This window comes from Pseudonaja textilis, chromosome 1 (assembly GCF_049901715.1).
Source record: "Pseudonaja textilis isolate UNSWEBS1 chromosome 1, rPseTex1.2, whole genome shotgun sequence".
Classification (NCBI taxonomy): Eukaryota; Metazoa; Chordata; class Lepidosauria; order Squamata; family Elapidae; genus Pseudonaja; species Pseudonaja textilis.
In genome coordinates this window covers 139,347,113-139,370,279 of record NC_141990.1, presented here as the reverse complement: position 1 = coordinate 139,370,279, position 23,167 = coordinate 139,347,113, and the positions used below count along the sequence as shown (strand labels likewise).

The window sequence follows — 23,167 nt, the reverse complement described above, 5'->3', positions numbered from 1 at the left end:
CCACAAGTAACCAGGGCCTTCAGCATGTAGGAATTTAAAGTGATAATCATGAGCTGGAAAGGAAATGGAAGCCAGGGCAGCTAATGTAGCGTTACAGTTGCCATTACAGTTGTGAACTGGTGCAAAGGTATTTCTGGAAAGTTTCGGTTACTTAATTTATATTGAATGCTTCCTCATGCAACTATGATCATACATACTGATTCTGCAGAAAGGAAGAATAATGACAAATGCATCAGTATCCTTTAGTATCATCTTGCCCGGTGGCTATGAAACTAAAGCTATTTAGAGACTTATCATATATTTATTTTTTTTAAAAATAGATCAAATGCTTTGTATTGGCAGAAAGTATTATTTCTGTATCAAAGAGACAAACTTGTCCTAAGTAAAATAGCTTCACATTTTCTCTTTTTTTCCTCTCTTAAAAACTTCAAATTAGGCATTTTCATAAGGGAACTGGACTTTGTTTTTCCAGTTGCCTCTTGAAAAAGCACCTTTGGGACAACCATGACCTGAATGACTGAGAATCTCCATAAGCAAGTGAGACAACTATCCCAGCTTATTGCATAATTTTTACTTCCAAATAATAATATCTCTTTTTCCCCCAGATCTGAAAAGAGTAAAAAACCAGTGTCAGAATTAAGAAAACATATTGTCAGCGTTCCAAGCAAACCTCCAATCCAATCAATAACTCTGAGACAGACATATCTTAAAGATACCTTTATTTGGATAGAAACTGGCACATCTGTGGAATCCCGAATCTGAAAGTTTTCGGGCTTCCTTGCAGTATTCAAAACTACAAATCCATCCCCCCTTGGCTGTCATCACATCACATGGCCCAGTCAGGATTTGTCCTAAAGTAAGATTCTTATTTCATTCTGCGCCATGCTAAATGACCATGAACTAACAAAAGAATTTTGTCTACTTGGAGATACTCAATTGAATTCCCTCCCGCCCTCCCGTTTTCTCAGGCTTGAGGCAGTGTGAGAGCATTGAATCTCAATATGGCTTCCAAAGCTGACACATATCTTTGAAATTCATGTTTTTATCTCTACAGACCTCTCCAGAATGGCCATACAGGAATAGATCTGTCAGTCCCAGAGTATCAAGAAATACGAGGAAAGATGATGTCTGGGCATGTGGAATATAATATTTTAGTAGTTACTCAACTGGCTGTGTTCAAATCTGCCAAGCACAAATCCGAAGACAACGTTCAGTTTATGGTAATGAAATCATTTGTAAATGTATTTTGTACGTAATTCTATTAAGAGTCCACATCATAACAATGAGAAACCAAACTTATTAATTTCATTCCAGGCAGCATACATTAAAATATATATTACGAATTATATTATGAAAATAGACCAAGTATGAAGGAACACAAATAAAATTAAAAGGGGAAAAAGAAACAAAATCCCAAACCCAAACATAGTAAAATGATTTACTGATTTGTGTGTGGAATAGAATATGAATAAAGCTATGCATGATTTTTGAAGCTTCATAGCTAATGGCAGTGTCGCCAAAGTCCTTCCTCATGAAGAATTAGGCGCATGCCTGGTCTTAGCAAAAGGGTAACATTGGATCTGGGCTGTACAGATAGTCCTCGACTTAAGACCACAGTTGAGCCCAAAATTTCTGTTCCTAAGTGAGACTTGGTTTAACCGACTTTTGCCCTGTTTTATGACCTTTCTTGCCACAGTTGTTAAGGGAATCACTGCAGTTGATATTTTAGTAGTTCGGTTGTTAAGTGAACCTGGTTTCCCCATTGTCTTTGCTTGTCAGAAGGTCACAGAAGGGGATCACATGACCCCTTGGGCACTGCAACGGTCATAAATATGAGTCAGTTGCCAAGTCTCTGAATTTTGATCATATGACCATGGTGACACTGCAATGGTCATAAGGGTGAAAAACAGACATGAGTCACTTTTTTCAGTGCTGTTGCAACTTTAAATGGTCACTAAATGTTGTAAGTCAAGGACGACCTGTACCAGGCAGCATATTATGACTGGATGCTTTATTACCTTGAATATTGGATTATTGGGGGAAATTTTCTCTGATATTCTTACATTCTACATGGAAGGGTTTTGCTTGTTTTAGTGGAGAAATACTCAGTCCTGTAAGATTAAATGTGAAATTTTACATCCCAATGTAAGAGTTAAAGCTGACTTGGTGTTACTCTTTTACGCAGCAGATGCTGTAACAAGGCCAACTAAAAGCCCAAAGTTAATTTTTCCTAACTTGGGAGTCCTCCACTGTTTGGACTTCAGTTCCTAGAATTTCCCAGGCAGCATGGCCATTACTAAGAATTCACAGAGCTCAGTGAGTCAGAGTGTAGAAAGCCATCTGAAGTACTTTGTATTCTGTATTTGTTGGTAATTTTCCAGTAGTTGCTATAGGTTCTCAGCTCCTGTTCTCAAAAGCACTTATGAATTCCTCCGAAAGTATTCTTTTCTTTGTGTTAAGCTGTCAAGGTTGGGAAATCTGGCTCATCATAATCTTTTGAAAAGCCAGCCCTGGAAATAAGTCAGTTTCTCTAAAGTTAAATCTCATTGCGGTCTGCACTCAATCCCACTGTATCTGGTAAACTGCTGGTCAGATTAATAATTTAAATGTGTAAGATTGCCCAATGGAGCTGTTTGATAAATTTAATCTATAAATCTGTACATATTAAAACAAAACCCAAATAGATGACGTTAACAAAGAAAATAAGGAAATAAATGAGGGCCATAATTGTGGGAAACAATCACACTACAACTTTATTACACACCTCCTATTCAGATGGATATACATCCCTACTTAAGTCACAGCCTGGGGGAAAAAAACAAGGTTTTCAAAGTTCTCTGAAGGAGTAACATTGTTGGATCTTTGATGTTGGAGCCTATGGGGTTGTGTTTGGTGTTGTAGATGTTTTTATTGTATGTTGCTGTTGTATGCATTTTGTTGTAAGCCAATTAATCAGCAGTGTGAGTTTAGGTTTACTTTAATTGGAGAAATGTTGGTTCTAGATAACCAGAACTGAGGAAGGAACTTTCAAGTGCTGCTTCAGTAGTAGTGCAAGGTCCCAAAATGCAAAGTTCAGTGCAACACTACAGAGTAGTGTAGCGGCTTCCAGATTTACACAACTTGAGAAACATCACTCAGACCATAAACACCTTCTGCACACTTATTCAGTTCAGTTGCTTTGATATTAATTTGACAGACATGGATTTTCTGTAGCAAAACGAAGAAAATCAGATTTCCATTCCTTGGATTGGGATAACATGTTCCAGTAGAGGGCACTCAAGCACTGTTGAAACTGTAGTCATGTTGGTAGGATGTCAGTCTGAAATCTGAAATCATGATTTCATGCTGGACGGAACCGTTGATGCTTCTCTGACAGTTGTGTAATATTTTGCTCTGATTTGAAATGAAAGGGTTTTGTTACATTTGTATGTAACTTAAGTTTATTCTATAACAGAAGGTAAAGTTTTTTTTTATAAAGTTATAGAATAAGTTTTAATTTGGTAAACAAGCTACAGGTTAATGTTTGAACAAAGATTGAATATTTTTTCTGTTACTCTGATGAGATGGATGCTGGTTTGAGCTATAGGATACAACATTGCTCAATACAATGTTTAAAATACTGCTTTATCTTTTAGTCTCGATTAGTTGCTTTTTAGCCACAAAATGGCTTTTCTTCTTCAGTTAGCTTGTAAATTATCAGTGGACAATGGAGCCTTATAAAAAGTGTATGCGTCTTTATTCAGAGCATTCTTGGTGAACATTGCTGGAGTTAATAGTTGTAACAGATCACAACTCCAGAAAGAGGCAGTAGAATTAAATGTCTTACCAGCCTCTCTCAACGGGGTTCTGCAGAACCCTAGGATTTCACTAGAGATCGTGATTTTTTTTAAAAAGCATTCGTTCTTTTACCTTCCTGTGTCACAGAGAGCTAAAGTTTGCAGTGGTGGGGACTTTTACTCACTGTGACTCTGCTAACTTATCCTGCAAATGTTCTGTGATCTGTAGATATAGTAATTCTTATGTAGGGGTTTCCTGGGACTTGAAAATTATTTCAGGAGTTCCTCCAGGAGGAAAAAAAAAAGGTTGAGGAAGGCTGGTTTAGGGCCTCTGGTCCAATTCCTTGTTCAGTGTAGGCATCCACAAAACCACCTCAAGCAAATGCCATCCAGCCCCTGACTGAAATCTCCCAGGGCTCACCACTGATAGGCAGCTCTCCTGCTTAATATTTCTTCCTATCAGGAAATTCCTCAGTATTCCTCCTGATTCTCACTGCTTTCAAGAGTGGACTCCTTTAGGCATGTGATGTTTTTTTTAGATATTTGTAGACTGCTGTCATATCTTTGAAGCTTCCCTTTTGCTTTCTAAATGTGCCTCATAATTGCTCCTTTATAGCATAGGTGTCAAACGTGCACCGTCATGTTGCCGTCACATGATGTATAAGTGATTTCCCCCCCCCTCGGGGAGCTGGGGTAGGTGTGGCCTGTGTGTGATGCATCTGCCCTTTGGGCTGCCGGTTTAACATCCCTGCTTGTGGCTTCCAGAATGCTTGTCCTAGTTGTTCTTCTCCGAACCCACTCCATTTCTCTTTGAAAGTGCAGTGCCCCACACTAAGTCCACAACTCCCAAGACATGCCTTTCCAACACAGAGTACACAATAAAACTACTACTTCCACAATACCACAATGGATGCAGTATGCCCATGTTTCTATGGGCCAACTTTGCCCCGGCCTTTTCATCTTCTGTATTATATGCTTAGTCATGTTCACCTGGTGATATTTCTTACATACGCTACGGCCAAACCATACCTTTCCAGTTCTGTACCTAGGCATTTGATTTATCCTACCCAAATGCTGGACTTTATATTTATCATGCTTGAACATAATCCTGATGGAACAGACTCAGAGCTTAATCTGTCAAAATAACTTCGTAATGCAATCTTGTCCTCCAAGGCAAAACTTCTGGGGCTTGCTGTAGTCAGCAAAAGTGATAAATAATCCCTTCCATTCCATCCTGTAAATTATTTATAAAGCCACGCTTTAGTCATGGAGGCAAAAATGGCCTTTTGAGCCATTTTTGGCCACCCTTAATCTGCAACACACACTAGTATGTACCACCCTATCCTTTCCTCCATTTCATTCAGCTTCTCCCTTGTCAAGGCAACTGAGGAATGGAGGAAATTTTCTTAGCTTCAGTGAATTCTGAAAACCTGACTGACCACTCACTTTCAGAAGCAAAATGTTTATTTATGAAGATAGTCTTTTGTATTATTCACTTTTTGTTCCATTTACTCTGGCCCTTAGTATGGCCATACACGATGGAATTCATGTGGTCTTCCAAAACTCTTTGCTGAGCATGTTCCCTACCTAAGATCTAAACAGAGGCTATAACCAGAAGTATTTTACTCTCCTTCCTGGGCCCAAGAGATACTTAATGGAGACCACTCACCTTTTTGTTGCAAAACATAATCACCTAACCGGTAATAATGCCGGTTGAATCCAACCCCTGTAGCAGTCAAATAAGATTTGTTGTGCCCTTGATATCTTTTCTTTTGAAAAAAAAAAGAAGCAAATGCTCCAATTTAAAAAAAAGGTGGGAGACTGAAAATTACCTGACAATACCAGATTAATTGTATCACATCTGCCATAGGTCTTAGTATTTGAAAAAAAGGTGTTTTGTTTTGCTATTTCAGGCAGTTTAGTGACATATTATTCCTCCTTCGTATTAAGAAAAATCTAGACATTTAGAGCTCATTTTAGCTAACCTGCTTGTTTTTATACTTGCTTTTAAATCTGTTAGCTCAAGCTAATAATAAAGTGTCAAAACCCCTTTATTCAGTAGTGTTCTTTGTCTCTGGATCCAAAAGAACCAATCGCCTGGGCCCCTGATTTCTGCCCTGATTCTCACAGGGGCATAAATATGATTGTTTTTTTCAGAGTATCATCTTACTGTAATTTGCAAGTGGACTTTCCTTATAGTGATGTCCACTCTTTGGAATAATTCTATCCCACCAATATTTAGAATAATTTCTCCACCTCATCACCAATATTTGGAAGCATCTCTGGATAGATCTTTTAGACACTTACTAAAGACCCATTTCTCCCAAGCCTTTCCTCTAGGTGATACCAATCATTTCAAGAATATTAATAGTCCAGTATGCCGAAATCACCAAGTTCACATACTGCAAGAATGGAAATCTACAGATCTATTTTTGTCATCCACAGCACCACTCACAATAAATTGGCACCTTTAGTTGCATGTATACTTTAAGATATAAACTTTAAAAGAGATCTGTTAAACTTCTGAAAGTCATAATGCATGTATATAGTTTACTGAAGGTCATTAAAAAACTTGCTGAAAAATACTAAGCAGAATCAGAATAGAAACTATGTATTATTTTAAGTGTTAAATTTGGGGGGAAAATAGAAAGGTGTCATACTTCAACCAGTCACTACAGGAAAAAGTTTGTGATAAAGAGAAAGATAAATGGATAATTGAAAAAGAATGGACAAAAGATACAAGTATAATGATTTAAATTGAGATTAAATAAATAAAATAGAATTAAGAGAGTGAAAAGAGGGGAGAAGATATATGGAAAATATAGAATTTTAAATAAGATATGAAATAGTATATAAGGTGAGCATGAATTTGATTTATGTCTGTACAAAAAGTTATAACCCGGGGTTAAGCCGCTTTCTAAAAAGAAGTTTTATGTTTTTATGTTATGTGTTTTGTTAGTTTATGTTTGTTTATTGAGGAGTAATGATGTTGGATAAGAGCATATGAAATAGTAATAATATGAAATATAGTAATATGAAATACATGAAAGTACAAGTTTAATGAATAAAATTGAACAGAAATAAAGGAAGAAACAGTGAGAAGTTGGAAAACAGTAATAAGATATGAAGTTGAATATATAAGATGCATATTAAATTGTGTGTGGAAACGTGATAATTTAGAACTATGTTGTACTTAAATGAGATGTCTTATTTGTTTTGTTAAGCAGTTTTTAGAAAAGATGTTCTATGTTCTTCTGTCTTATGTTTTGTTTGTCTGTGTACTCTCTTTGAAAATTAATAAAATTTGTTAAAAAAAAAAAAAGTTCTCCCCCCCCTAAAAAAACCTGCTGAAAATATTGACCCTACTTATTCCTGGCCTAGATTGGTTGTCTATATATGATATGCGGGAAATCTTGGACTGAATTTTCTTTCAGAAAAATGGTTAGTCTGATCTATTACATGTTTATGCCTGTCATTTAAAGAATGGATATTTTTCTCCCTATGTTACAGGTTTCTAAGAAGTACAGTGATATTGATGAGTTTTATCAAAAACTTGTCACACGTTACCCACAAACCTCTCTACCACCTTTGCCAAGAAAAGTGCTTTTTGTTGGAGAATCGGATATTCGAGAACGAAGAGCTGCCTTCAATGAGATTATGGGGTTGATTTCTAAAGATGTGGCTCTCGCATCAAGCCCCGAGTTACTGGAATTTCTGGGTAAATTAAAAACCCGTTCTTCACACTGAGTGGAATTTTAATAAATAGGCCATGGATCAGGTCTTGGAACTCTGCAAAAACAGCCAAATGTTTCCACTTAAAATCTAGGTTAAGTTCTCATTGTCACAAATATCTAATGCAGGATACGTTTGGTTTGCTTCCTTACAAATATAATACTACAAATGCACAGGAACATGTTATCTAGATGTGAGAATGTTAGTTTCAGATTGTTTTCTGGGAGATTTGGAAATAGAAAACTATGATTCAAAAGTGCCCTAAGTAAAATATATTTATTGCCACAAATGCTTTACTTGGTGTGGAAATGTACTGTTTTTTCCACATACAAAAGGCATATTTTCTTCCAGTATAAGAGTACTGGGTAGCTGTTGGTGATACTCATGTAGAAGAATAATAGCTGTGTCTGTTGTGTGCTGCTGCATTATTTTTTCTCTGCCTCTTTTTACAGGAACCAGATCCACTAGTGTCATTGATGTCAAGAGTAAAAACCTTCCCAAGAAGGAAGAAGAGGATGATGAAACCGAAGACTTTGATTTTTTCAAAGAGGAAAAAATACCTGATGTCATTTCTCAGTTCAGTTCATTTAAAAGCCAGGAGGCCGAAAAGGAAACAGAAGAGGAAGAGAGTGATGTGGATCCACTTGGTGTCCTCAAGTATGCCTTTTCAATGTTTGTTTTTTCCTATCCTAGAGCTATCTTATTTGTGGTTGTGTAAAACTCCAGATAACCACCAGGCAGTGCCAAAGTGTTAGGGTTTTTCCCCCCTGCTCTTTGCTGTCATCGAAATTCTGATTTTTTTTGCAGCCAAGGTGAATTCAGAATTAATTTCTTCAAAAGCATTTTAGACCTCTCAATAGTTGTTCTGAGGGTTACTAAAAGAAATGCAAAACAGCTGAAATAAAGGGAGGGGGAAGCTCGCAGTTTGCATATTGACTGGTGAAAGTTTAAACAATCTTGGATCATTCATCAACCTTGTGCTCATAGTTAAGAGATGACCAGTAAAAGAGTTGGAGAAAATGTGATTATTTCACCTTTTTTTTTTTTTTTTGGTAAACTAACACAATGAAGGTTGTGGACAAACAGAATAAACATGCAGAATAAAAGAAAGACATACAAGTAATAGAAATCCTCTAATGGCCATCAGAAACCTTTGATCTTTTGCAAAAGCATGACGGAATAGTATTGTTTTAACAGCTGTACAAATTATCAAGGGGAAAGGGAATCCTTGAAATCCCAGGGACAAGAAGTCAGAATGTTGGACGTATGAAACAAGATAGTCTTCCATATTTTATGACAGTATCACTGCCAGTCAAATATTTATGTATTTATGTACACCCACAAGCGCCCTTCCAGTCTCATGACAGTGTACAATAAATAAAAGTAATAGTAATACAGAAATACAAGAACAGTTATTTTTTTAAACTGTCAAACTCATACCACCTATTTCGATATTGATGACCAGTGTTAAATAAATGTCCTTCTGAACCATTCAGTGTTTAAGGCTTGTTAAAAAGCTCAGTGGTAATAAAACTAGGCGGAAGGTGGTTCATTGATTAAAAACAACAAACATATCTCCTGGATGTCACACCTCATACAGGGGAGGAATCTTAAGCATCCATATGTTATTGGATCAGTAGGAACCACTTGAAGTCAATGGCAGGTGAAACTCAAAAAATTAGAATATCGTGCAAAAGTTCATTTATTTCAGTAATGCAACTTAAAAGGTGAAACCAATATATGAGATAGACTCATTACATGCAAAGCAAGATAGTTCAAGCCGTGATTTGTCATAATTGAGATGATTATGGCTTACAGGTCATGAAAACCCCAAATCCACAATCTCAGAAAATTCGAATATTGAGAAAAGGTTCAATATTCTAGGCTCAAAGTATCCCACTCTAATCAGCTAATTAAGCCATAACACCTGCAAGGCGTTCCTGAGCCTTTAAATGGTCTCTCACTCTGGTTCAGTAGGAATCACAATCATGGGAGAGACTGCTGACCTGACAGTTGTGTAGAAAACCATCATTGACACCCTCCATAAGGAGGGAAAGCCTCAAAAGGTAATTGCAAAAGAAGTTGGATGTTCCCAAAGTGCTGTATCAAAGCACAGTAATAGAAAGTTATGTGGAAGGGAAAAGTGTGGAAGAAAAAGGTGCACAAGCAGCAGGGATGACCGCAGCCTGCAGAGGATTGTCAGGAAAAGGCCATTCAAAAGTGTTGGAGACTTTCACAAGGAGTGGACTGAGGCTGGAATCAAGAGCCACCACACACAGAGGGATCCTGGACATGGGCTTCAAATGTTGTATTCCTCTTGTCAAGCTGCTCCTGAACAACAAACAACATCAGAAGTGTCTTACCTGGGCTAAAGAAAAACAAAACTGGTCTGTTGCTCAGTGGTCCAAAGTCCTCTTTTCTGATGAGAGCAACTTTTGCATCTCATTTGGAAACCAAGGACCCAGAGTCTGGAGGAAGAATGGAGAGGCACACACTGCAAGATGCTTGAAGTCCAGTGTGAAGTTTCCACGGTCTGTGTTGATTTGGGGAGCCATGTCATCTGCTGGTGTTGGTCCACTGTGCTTCATTAAGTCCAGGGTCAAGGCAGCTGTCTACCAGGATATTTTGGAGCACTTCATGCTTCCTTCCGCAGACGAGCTTTATGGGGATGCTGACTTCATTTTCCAGCAGGCCTTGGCACCTCCCCACACTGCCAAAAGCACCAAATCCAGATTCAATGACCATGGGAATACTGTGCTTGATTGGCCAGCAAACTTGCCTGACCTGAATCCCATAGAGAATCTATGGGGCATTGCCAAGAGAAAGATGAGAGACATGAGACCGAACAATGCAGAAGAGCTGAAGGCCGCTATTGAAGCATCCTGGTCTTCCATAACACTTCAGCAGTGCCACAGGCTGATAGCTTCCATGCCATGCCGCATTGAGGCAGTAATTGCTGCAAAAGGGGCCCAAACCAAGTACTGAGTACATATGCCTGCTTATACTTTTCAGAGGTCCGATATTGTTCTATGTACAATGCTTTTTTATTGATTGCATGTAATATTCTAATTTTCTGAGATTGTGGATTTGGGGTTTTCATGAGCTGTAAGCCTTAATCATCTCAATTATGACAAATCATGGCTTGAACTATCTTGCTTTGCATGTAATGAGTCTATCTCATATATTGGTTTCACCTTTTAAGTTGCATTACCGAAATAAATGAACTTTTGCATGATATTCTAATTTTTCAAGTTTCACCTGTAGGTACCTAAAGGCCAAGCCATTCTGGGTTTTAAAGATTAAATAGCAATAACACTTAGACTTATACTGTATAATGCTTCATAGTGCTTTATAGCCCTCTTTAGGCAGTTTAAAGAGTTATTCTTTCGGGTTTTTTAAAAATCATTCTTACACTGGCACTTTAAATTGTACCTGGAAGCATTCTGGTGAAGTATTGGCATTAATATGTGAACAGTAGATCTCATCCACCAGTGAGCAAGCTGATACACTTTGGATCAGGTGCAGTTTTCAAAGGACTTTTCAAACGAAGCCCCATGTGAGAATGCATTGCAGTATTCCAACTGGGGGAGGACAAGATGTGAGTTGCTCTTGACTAGAGATATATAGCCAGAATTGAATTTGCTTAAGTTCCGTGATTAGGCAAACATGAAAGCTGATACCTCTCCTATTTTTATTTTTATTTTTGGCATTATAATTCAGAATCACTTGCACTGGCCGTGTTGGTTGAATCTAGCTTGAATCAAAATCTAAAACTTTTGGAAGGGAACCAATTTACCCATCACTGGATTTGATTTTGCATTTACCTTCTCCTCCCTTCCTCCCTGTGCATACTCTAGATGCACAATACAGAATAACAGAGTTGGAAGGGACTTGGGAGGTCTTCTAGTCTGACCCCCTGTCCAAGGAGAAGACCCTGTACCATTCCAAACAAATTTGCTGTCCAACCTCTTCTTCAAAACCTCCAATGGTGGAGCACGCACAACCTCTGGAAGAAGAACTCTTCCAGAGCCCAGCATTAGAATTTAAGCAATTCATCCAAATAAACTTTCTGATCTAAAAGGTATAGAAAAAAATATTACTCTGGGATCATCTGCAGCAAAGAAGTAGCAGTCTTTTTGCAGAATTTAATTTTACAGTTCATATTTTTAGAGAGACATGGGACTCTCCCTTGGTTGTGGGGGGTCATATTATCTTGTATTTTCAACATACCTCAGCCAGAAGTCCTCAGTAGTAATAGTTTCTAGCCCCTCCCATTTTTTGCTTTCTATTTTTCTTTTAAAGTGTCTTATTTCTTTGTTGATTTTTTTTATTTCTTACTTTTCAACTTCTTTGGTTTTGAAAGTGTGTCTCAGTTAAATGAAAATTCTTTTTTTTAATTATTCAAATATTGGGTTGTTAATATGCAATTTTTGTATTTGTGTCATCTTTAGTGATTTTGTAGAATGCAAAAGGCCTCAGATATCCTTCTAAGCAGACATGGATGCTTACTAAAATAGGCAATTTAAAAATTAATGTTAATTTGTTTTATTAGGAGTTTTATCTTTTGTGCTTGACAAAGATCTTCACACTAAATCAGAAGAACAAGTATATATCAAGTATATATTAATGGAAATACAAATATGTATGAGATAGAATAACTTAGATTAGGAGTCTCCAAAACTTCTGGCAGAATAAGAACTGAGCCAGAAGGAAATTTGTAATACTTGTGATTAAATATTTTATTAACTAGATAGGATTTATTACTATGGCTCTGCTAAACATTCCCTGATGTTCTCCATAAGTGTATTAAATATGTTTTTAATTTATCTGTGGATTAGATAACTATGCCTAGAAAGTTTAATCAAGCTTAGATCCTTTTTTACATTGACGCTACACCAACTAAATTTAATTCCCATACATGGAAAGTGTTAATAAGCTGATATTCTGAAGTTTAGTTTGATGGCCTACACCATTTAATCCTTCACACCATGGTGTGTATGTGTGTATTCAACTTCACATCAGACTTGTTTCCTATTTGATTATTTTTTTTAGTATTTCACTCCTAAGTGATTTGTTATCTGTTAGTTGAGATTTGAGTCTTGCAGGAGAAACATTAAATGGACTGCAGTGGGAATTGGGTACTTAAGTGTATATGATAAAACAAGGAGAGATAGAGTCAAGAATGAAGGGGGTGATGAATGAATGTTGAACTAGTACAAAATGTAGTAAATACCTTGAGATAGTTTGGCCATAAAAGGAAAAGGAATGACGAGTGAAGCACAAAGCAATCACGTGCGAGGGAAAGAGAAATCTAAGGAGGCTGTGGCTAGAGAAGTTGATGAAATCTGAAAGAGAGAGGTGAAAAAGTCAAAGAACAAAAATCAATTATAAAATAGTGCATGGATGGGATGGAAGCAAGATGGATTGCAAGAACTGAAAGATATGAATAGATATATTGAATGGTGTGGCTGCAGACTAGATTCAGTTGGCTGTTATGTCCTTTCCTTGGTTTTTTATTTCTTTGGCTGCTGCTGATTATTCTGTTTATGTAATTTGTATGATTTCACTTACCCTGAAAGGAAGTATGCACATCTAAACATTTTAAATTTATCACCGAATGAAGAAACAATGCATTTTCTGAGATGGGCTGTGTTTAAAAAAAGGTACACTTTTATGCTGAAAAGACAGTTCCATCCTGAATTTAATGTCTTGGATGGATGGATGGATGGATGGATTTCATGGCTCACAATCAATGTAATGGGAAGACTAATAATAATATTTCATATGGTCAGGGTTTAATGTTTAAAAAAACGAAGTTCTTCTCATAACAATTTTTTTTCTTCCTTTTTTCCCTTTTGTATTTTTTCCACAATTTCTATATATATTATAAAGTAACAAAAGAAAAATAGCCTGTCATATTTGGGCTGTAAAACTTTTAGATGTTTACAAGGTAGCAACAAAATGATACAGAATATTCTCTGGGGGTCCTTGGTATTCTATGAATTCAGCTGTTTGCTTGCAGATATTTCATTGCACCACTGAGATGATAGAGAACATGCACCCATGATCTTCTCTGTTGATGTAGGGAGCAACAAGGGAAGCCTTCAAAAACTGCCCTTTGAGAGTAAGTCAGGTGCCTCGAAGCAGATATTCCCAATGGAGACACTATCTTCCATTTTTTTTCCATCTTTGGCCTGTGACATTTGAAGGCATGAGGCAAGGGTGTGGGCCAAACTGATAAAAGCATCATTGTGGCATTGCCCTGCAGGATCCATCCTTTTCTACATCTGGCACACCCTCACAGATATGCATGAAAGGGCTGAAGCTTTCAGCAAATGCTGTGGTGCTGCTTTCATGATTCTGTTGGAAATCCCATGGCTGCTGATGGGCAGGCTTGAGTGAGGCTTTGGTGGAGGGGTTTGGAAAGCCCTATTTGGAGGGCCACTTTGCAGTTTGAAAGTCACAATTCATTTTAAGGTAAGCAATCGCATTAATATCGATCAATGTTGTTTTGAACAAGTTCCTTGCTTTGGGCATTTGTCATCACACTGTCCTAAGCAATTTTGGCTTTTGAAGTAGATTTGAAGTTATTTTCAATGGTAGAAGGAAATGGGAGGACTGTGGTTTTTTTTCTGTAATAAATTCATCCAGTAACTAATTGCCTGGATGATACCCTAAATAACAAAAATAAAAGACTGTCTTGATGTACAGGTAGTCCTCAACTTATGTCCACAATTGAGCCCAGAATTTATGTTGCTAAGTGAGAAATTTGTTAAGTGAGTTTTGCCCCATTTTGCAACTGTCCTTGCCACATTTGTTAAGTGAATCACTGCAGTTGTCAATTTAATAACACTGTTGTTATGTGAATCTGGCTTCCCCATTGACTTTGCTTGTCAGATGGTTGCAAAAGGTGATCACATGACCCCAGGACACTGCAATGGTCATAAAGATGAACCAGTTGTCAAGCATCCAAATGTAAATCATATGACCATGGGGATGCTGCAACGGTCATAATTGTGAAAAATTGTCATCAGTCATTTTTTCAGTGCCATAGTAACTTTGAATGGTCACTAAACGAACTGTTGTAAGTCGAGGACTAGCTGTATAAATTGAAGCCTGTATCTCCTTTGGCCAACAGCTCAAAGGTGCTTGGGTTGTTCAGGTAGGTTGCTGCACAGTTTTTGTGATTTTATTTTTGAAGTCCAAGTTACAAACCAAGTCCTGAAAGGATGAAGGCCATTAACTGGGACCAAATGACGTCAGCCCTGGTCGTATGCCCAATTCCATCCATTTGTCAAAATCACCACTGTTGGTTGGTAGCTTTTGTCAATTCAGTAGTATGATTTTCACTTGACCTTGGCTTTTCTTTTTCCTTCTCAGCATGTGTTTTTATCTGGCACTTATACAGTACAAATCCTAATAGAAATTATAATGAAACACTTTGTTTGATCAGAATGCACAAAGTAAGGTTATAGACAGTTTCTCTACACAGTATTCTATCTCCACAATAAGATATTATAGAAACTGCCTATAAACAGATATCTCTAAAAATAGGAGATATTAGGATTGATAAAGTTTTCCTGAAAGGATACATATGCCTTTTATGCAGGGATGGGCTGCTACCAGTTCGCCCCGGTTCAGGTGAACCTGTAGCTAATTTTATGGCCAGTTTGGCAAACCAGTAAATCCCACCCTTGGCTGGCCCCACCTACCCCACCCCTCCCAGGTGTCCCCAGGTGGTCCATTTTAGTTCCCAGGTAAGTACAGGACCCGTATGGAGGCTCAGGGAGGACGAAAAACAGACCCTGTTTACAGGCCTCCCTGAGGCTCCGGAACAACCCTCTGGGAGAGGCTCAAGGAAAGCCTCCAGAGCCTGGGGAAGGTGAAAAGCGTGCCTCCTGGAAGTTCAGGAAGGTGGGAAACGGGCCTATTTCTAGCCTCCGGAGAGCCTCTGGAGCCCGGGGAGGACGAAAATGCCCCCCTCGCCATGGTACAGGAGGCCGACTAGGCCATGTCCACCACGGCCATAGCCATGCCCACCTAGCAACTGGGCAGAGAACCGGTTGCTAAAATTTTTGAAGTAACAAAAATAAAGAATAAATGATACCAAAAATGATAAAAACTGGACTGGAAGGAGGGAGGGGAGGGAAAGAGAAGAAAAGGGAAAGAAAAGAAACAAGCAAAACAAATGCAAGGGGGTTTCATTCGACTCTCCCTAAAGACCTGGGAGAGGAGCCAAGCCTTCAAGTCATTTTCAAACACCAGTAGGCTGTCAGCCATCTGGATGTCAGTGGGAACCTCATTCCAGAGGGCAGGCACTTCTGCTGAGAAGGCACATTTCCCTGATTTTGGAAGGAAATGTGTCAGCCCTCACAGATCGAATTGGCTGGACAAATACTATGGGCTGTAATTTCTCTATATTCCCTGGTTGGACATAAAGGTGTTATCAGGTAAATGCAAGTTTGTGTCATACTCAACTCTTGTTGAGTATATGGGCTGAGTCACACTGATTCTTTGGACAGTAGAAAAGTGTCTGGCTAGCAGGGGTGAAATTCAACCACCTTGGCCTGGTTGGGGGAGAGGTTGAAACGGTAAAAAAATCGCTCCTGGTTGCTATTGCTGTTACCAAGCCACGCCCACAGCCACGCCCACAAAGCCGGTAGGGAAAAATTTTGAATTTCACCCCTGCTAGCTAGTATTGGGTTTTTGGGGAGGGGAGAGGAGATTTTGCTATTTTCCAATCTAGTCCACAGCCCTGAGATTTTAGCACAGTTTCCCATCCAAGAATCACTTAGCTTTGCTTAGATTTTCAAGATAATGTGAATGTTGAAAGATATAGGTGTTTAAATCTACCTGAGTGCTGATGAGCTCTTGGTCTAATTTACACAACCCAGCAAGAGCCCAGCAAACACAGAAATACCTCTTCAAGCTCTTTTTCCTCCTTTCAGTGCATTTTGCCATTTACTATAAATGACAGTTTCTGTAAGCTGATAGGCAGAATGTATCTTGATAATGGATCAGCAAAAAACATCTACATGCAAATTCACAATAAACCAATAATTTTTCCCTCTGCGTTGGAAAAAAAAACACTACAGGTACCAGGTACAAGCAATTAGAGTTTTGGTAATTTTACAAGTTCCCTTGAGTATAGATGGTAGTTCTGATTAAAAATATATATATTAGAGTGCTCTTGAAGGAAGTTTATTCCTGCAGTGCCAAATAATACTTTAGCCCCAATTAACTCTCATTATTTCTTGATTTGGTCTCAAAGGAAGACTGTTCCTACAGTGGCAAAACACTCTTTCAAGAGCAGTTAATAATATGTTATATTGCTGGATTTACTCAATGGTAGGATTCAAATAATTTAACAACTGGTTCCCTGCCCTCATGATTTCTTCCAACAACCAGTTCACCAAACTGCTCAGAAAGTTAACATCCGGTTCTCCCGAAGTGTTGCGAACTGGCTGAATCCCACCACTGGATTTACCCCTATAGAGTTTAAGAGCAGAATGTATGCCGGATGGGGAAATACGAGGAAAAATACATGAATAAAACCAAGTTTGTAAGCCTAGGTATGTATATTTATTTATCAAATGTATATACCTGGTAACTTGCCCATCTCTTCAAAAGTGACTCTGGGCAGCACACAACAATCCACATTAAGAAATAAATAGTAGAAAAAAACAAATATACAAAACCCTTAGCTGAAGTGACAAGTTGTGCAAGGCTCCTCCTAACCATGATTACCACCAAAGTTGGCCTAGTCCTGAAACCATAAAGCCCCCATATCCAGAGGCACTTAGTCTTGCCAGAGTTCAGCTGAAGCCTCTTGTTTCCCATCCAGAATTTCACAGAATCCAGACAACGGGACTTATGTTCATGGCATCATTTAATTTACCAGGGGTGGAAATATGTAATTAGGTAGCAGCTGCAAACTGATGATACCTCACTCCAGGGGAATGGATGAGTGCATCCATAGCCTCATGTAGGTGCTAAAAAAAGAGAGGAGAGAGCACTGGATCCTGCGGCAACCCACATAGTATGGATAAGGGCTGGATCCCCCTCTCTAATTTAGCATATTTAATAAACCATGTCGTTTTCTGAGAGAATTGTTGGGAGAATTAATCATATTTGCTTTGCCTGAGTCTGGTGCAAAAATGCTCTAAGATTTTCTTTTCCTGCTATGTCTTCATGATGTTGCTTTCATCTGATCCACCACACATACTTGAAGTAGCTTTAAGTCATCCGTAACTGTACTGAGGTTTTCTTTTCTTATCCAGGTGTATTTGTTGTGCTTCTCGGCTACTCCATCATGAATGGGACCCGTTCAGTTCTTATTGGTCACTTTAGGCTGATTCAGGCCTAGCCATTCTGCCATAACCTTTAAGTGCTATTCTCCGTAGCTGTTCTGGTGTGCGCAGCAGAAGAGCCTGCGCCTTGCCCTTGTATCTGCAGGAGACGTTCAAAAGTGGTATTCAGCAGGCTCTGACCAGTTCTGGAGAACCAGTAGCAGAAATTTTGAGTAGTTCGGAGAACTGGCAAATACCATCTCTGACTGGCCCCTCCCCCATCTATTCTCTGCCTCCCGAGTCTCAGCTGATCGTCTGGGTCTTCTTTGGTTGCCCTGCACAGGAGAACAGAGCTGGAAAGCAGGTTAGTGGGGTGGGGAGGGAATGGGGATTTTGCAGTATCCTTCCCCTGCCATGCCCACCCAGCCACAACACGCTCACCAAGCCATGCCCACAGAACCGGTAGTAAAAAAATTTTGAATCCCACCACTGGAGACATTGCTTTGAAAGAGGAATCACTTATTTAACAACTGTCTGGAAATGAATGATCATCTATCAGGCAGAGTATTTTTAATTACAATAAAGGAGGATGAGGATTTTTGAAGGAGCAGTAAATCCATATTGACAAATGACCTAGCAAGCATTGCTGGGTGGAGGAAAGGAATTTCCTTCCCACAATCACACATGTTCCAGAAATAAGGGATTAAAACTAAAGTCTCTAGGTCAGTCCAGGAAAGGTGGCAACCCTACCTTTGGGCCTGTGAATATCTTTTTTAAGTGTTCAGAAAAGAAAAAGGACATGTATGGCTTTGCTTTGTTTGAACTTTTAACCTAAATCAGCAGGAAAGCATATTTTTATAGCTGCTATAGCTAGTATATCTGGACATAATTATACAGTGAGCTAAATGTCCATCAGTTGTAGCATTATGTTTCCCCCCCCAAATATTTCAGCCTCAAAAATAAATCTCATTTCCAAGGCCTATCAAAACTCCCAGCAAGCATTTTAGGGCAATAATTTTAAATGTCTAGTGGGAGAAAATATTTCTCAATGTCACAGATACTTTAAAAAAACACCCACAAAAACAAAACAAAAAAAATCCATCCTTGCAAAATGCTTTAATGTCCCACATTTACTTTTGGTTTTTTACTGTTTCTTTTGTGTTTGTCCTTCCATGAATTGTGTTGCAAGCTTGCTACTTCAATTGTACAAACTAGGAAAAAGTGAAATTGAGAGGTATCAGTTATTTGTTCAAAGCTATAAAGTCTGCTTAGGTCAGGGACTTTGCCTGTCAAAATAATTATGTTATGGTCTACAAAAAGAACAACTGAGTTTACAAAAACATTTATCTGCTGCAGGATATCAAACTTCCAGTGGTGGATCTCTCTATATATCTTTCTCTCCCACCCTTCCTCTCCCTTTCTCTTTCTCACACGCAAACATAGAGAAAGGAGGGAGAGATTCTTCCCTGCACTAAAAATAGGTCTAGACATTCACAGTAAGGGCAAGTGTGTTTGGGAGAAAGGCAAGTCAATTGCATAAGGACTCCTGTTCCGCTTAGAAGACCTTATGACTCTTATCAGAAACCTTGTTCATGACATCTTTTTTCTACCTGGAGAAATTCCTCTCTCAGGTACCTGAGGAGGTGGCTATTTTGCTTAGCCACAACCATTGTCAGCCCATTTGCGGCGTGGGGGTGGGGGTGCAGGATTGGCTGGACCCCCAGAAACCCACATTTGTAGCTGAAATTCTACAGCTACTTTTGTAGACATTCCACCCATCTTCTTTTTTCTGTAGTGTATTTAGCAACCATCCGCCAGTCTTTTGCAGTTTCATTTCAATCAATCAATCAAGCCAGAATAGAGCTGGAAGGGACCCTGAAGGTCTTCTAGTCGAACCCCCTGTCAAGCAGGAGACCTTATACCATTTCATATAATCACACTGTCCCATTTCATATATACATGGTGTGATACCATGAAGGTTCAGTGACGCCTGAGCAAACGGCCTTGGGAAAATGTTTCTTTGAGTGGATTGGTGAGACAATGGAAGTGGCTAATGTTTTGTTTTGTTTTAAAAAAAAACCCAATGCAGCAGCTCTTTTGAAGTCCTCATTCTTAGACCTAGAAAAACTGAGTATGTTGGGAAAGGCTGATCTTCGGTGAGGTAAGTTCTTCATCGAAAGGACCAAAGGCTTGGAGATTTGGGAAAAGAAAAAAAAATGTTTTGAATGTTAAGAGGTTATTGTGCTCTGAAGCAGGTCAAGCTAGGGATAGTGTTAGCAGCTCCTTTGCAGCTTGGGACCAATAAGCGGGTAACTTTCAAAGTACATGTACCACTGAATATTTGCTCGACCTGTGCCTTCTTTCTTCTCCAGCTGGGAGGGGGGCGGGGGGGCGGGGGGAGAGAGACCCTGAAGCCTCTTTTGTCAGAGGGGATTCATAATAATAGCATGACTCAGCTCTTCCACCAGCTCTTCCATTCCAAGTGTGCATTACCTCATCAGATGCTCCCAGGCTTCTAAGCCTGTGAGGAACCGGAAATGTTGAATCATTTGATTCACACAGCTCTTTTGTTGACAGTAGAAAGTGTTAATGGGGGTGGATTTTAGTTGCCTTTTGTTCACCCCTCCTCTTTCCTTTTCTAATAAGCTTCAATTGGGTTGGGCCTTTAAAAGCCTTTTTTCCCCCATGGTAGTTAGATGATTGTGAATGTACGCTCTCCTTCTTACAAATAAAGTCATTCAAACAAATTGGCATTGACGCGGCCAGTACTTTCCTGGTATATCTAAGTAGCCTTTGCTGGTTGTCACTGGCTACTACAGCAAGGAGTTATTGGAATGCCTGCTTTAGCTCTTTGTTTCAGCTGGTTTTTCCTTGCTTTTGCTGCCAGGCCAAAAATATCCATCATGTAACAGCAGCAACCAATTAGCCGTAATACGGTGCAAATAAATGCTTAAATGGACAAATTGTTGGGTGGTTAAATTTATTGCGGACAAAGCTGGCATTCAAGAACATGAGCTTGAACCCAATTTAGCCGGTGATTTGGATATCTGGCTGGTGAGTTGAAATTGGGGCCCTGAAGCAGAAATTTGCTCTTTCCTTGGAACAGTTCGTGCCCCATCTCCCAGCATATTAACTTCTGCCTGTCATTGCTGTTACCCTTTGGCCAACCTCCAATCTTCTCAGCGACCCCATGTCAGATAATAACAACCAACCAAAAGTCAACTCTGAATGTGATACAAACCTAACCAAACCCACATTGTTTCCCTACCATTCTCACAACCGAACAACAATTTTAGCATAGGTTGTTTTCTTAGTTTTTCAGCTGTTGTTTCCTGGAAAGGGGATTGCACCGAATATGCTATGATTTCCCTTTCAGTGAATATCTTCTTTTGGCTTGTCAATTCAAGCTTTGGGTTGCCCATTTTCCTTTGTTTTGTTTCAAAAAAAGGCATTGTGTAGAATTGCAGACTTAAGTCCAATGTAGTTCCCATGGTTTCGATGTGTCAACTCAGGCTTAATTTACATTGTAAAATCTTAAAATAAGTAAGGTCTGGTTCCTTGACAGAGTTATGTTTATCTGCATTTTAATAGGATATTGTTTTCCATCCTTACTTTTTTTGACTGCCTGGCCAAAATAGTAACAAACAGTAGAGTACAGATAAGTATAGAAGCACAGAAAAGACTGAAGAGCAACATCTATGCTTGTCCTGTCCTTTTCAGATCTGCAGACATTACACAGACCCTGGCCAGATTTCAAAGGACAGTGCAACTACCTCTGAAAGTCCACAGACAGAGCCAAGTTAGTTCTCTTTACTTGGAGCAGTTGCTTTGTCCCGTTTCTGCTAGATGTGGTAAGTCCCCAAAGTGCTTCTTCAAGAGGCAGTTCTTCAAGAAACTTCTTCAGCTCTGAAACTTCTTGGATGAGAAGTGAACATCTTCAAAGAAAAACCAGAAAGCCCCATTGCCTCTTGAAGAAGCACCTTTGGGACAACCATGGCCTGGATGACTGAGAATCTTCATAGACATTTACTCATGGTAAGCCTCATATGGAATGAGGAGAGCCTAAAAAGCATGTGGCTGATATTTGCCCCGTGAATCTATGCTTTGAGGGAGGGGGGGAAGGGGGGAGGGCCCAACTTCCACCAGGTCATAGCATCTTCAATCAGGCCAGCCCCTTGTCCTCAGTTTGATAGCCCTTTGAATCCCAGATATCATTTCTTAACAGGTCTGTCATTCAGCTTATTAAATGTGAGTTGTGTGAATTTTATTTGTTGGATCTTATCAGCTGAATATTCATAAGGCACCAAGTTTTGTTCAAGTTATGTATAAAAACATAATCCAGATAGAAACCGACCTTGTATATGTATTATGAATTGCTGCATAATGAAATTTTCCAAATAGGTTTCTTGGAACAATATAAATATTTCCCATTTCAAGGATTTGGGACTGTCTCCCAATGTGCTGGACTTCCTTTACTGTGAATTCAGGATTAGCAAGGTTATCCTCATATTACAGGTGGGGCAGTGGTGGTATTCAAATATTGTTGCCACTGGTTCGGTGGATGTGGCTTGGTGGGCGCGCTTTGCACGCGTGCACACACTGTGCGTGTATGCGCATGCCAAACGTGCGCTTTGCGCAGGCACAGAGGCGTTCTAACTCGCCTTCTGCAAGCCTGCATGATCCTGGTCGTTTCAGCAGCTGCCGTGCGGCACTATTCTATGCCGCGCAAAGCAGCTGCACTTCAAATTCAGCGGATAAAGGTAAGTATGGGAGCCCGGGCACGCGGGTGAGCTCAACAGCAGAGCCATTACAGCAGTGGGGAGAACCGGTTCGGTCTTCGCTGCTCATCGGTCCTACTGGCTCTTCAGAACCTGGCAGAACCAGTCAAATATCGCCACTGAGATGGGGACCATCCTTTTTCTTGAATGGTACTGCAGCTTTTTTATTCCAAACTACAGGTAGTCCTCGACATATGACCACAATTGAGTCCCAAATTTCTGTTGCTAAATGAAGCAGTTGTTAAGTGAGCTTTGCCCCATTTAATGAGCTTTCTTGCCACAGTTGTTAAGTGGATCACAGCAGTTGCTAAGTTAGTAACACATTTGTTAAGTGAATCTGGCTTCTCCGTTGACTTTGTCAGAAGGTTACAGAAGGGGATCACGGGACACCAGGACACTGCAACCGTCATAAAGATGAATCAGTAGCCAAGTGTCTGAATTTTGGTCGCATGACCATGGGGATGCAACAATGGTCATAAATCACTTTTTTTCAGAGCCGTTGTAACTTTGAACGGTCACTAAATGAACTGTTGTAAGTCGAGAACCACCTGTACTTGAAAACGATGAACAAGGAAGCAAGTGGCTTTGTGTT

At 39.3% G+C, this 23,167-nt stretch overlaps 1 protein-coding gene across 4 annotated transcripts in view; it reads left to right on the top strand.

Annotated features, from left to right (window-relative positions):
- The window catches only part of HS1BP3 (HCLS1 binding protein 3), a 96,240-nt gene that overhangs the window by 3,638 nt on the left and 69,435 nt on the right, over positions 1 to 23,167 (top strand). For 2 of the 4 annotated variants that reach the window (XM_087917872.1, XM_087917862.1), the window contains exons 1-4: positions 606 to 856; positions 1,055 to 1,220; positions 7,287 to 7,494; positions 7,961 to 8,165. In XM_087917872.1, the coding sequence (XP_087773998.1) occupies positions 831 to 856; positions 1,055 to 1,220; positions 7,287 to 7,494; positions 7,961 to 8,165 (605 nt within the window). In that variant the 5' untranslated portion in view covers positions 606 to 830. Of the gene's footprint in view, positions 1 to 605; positions 857 to 1,054; positions 1,221 to 7,286; positions 7,495 to 7,960; positions 8,166 to 23,167 lie in introns of those variants that run through there. The other 2 variants (XM_087917870.1, XM_026695348.2) reach the window with 1 other exon arrangement.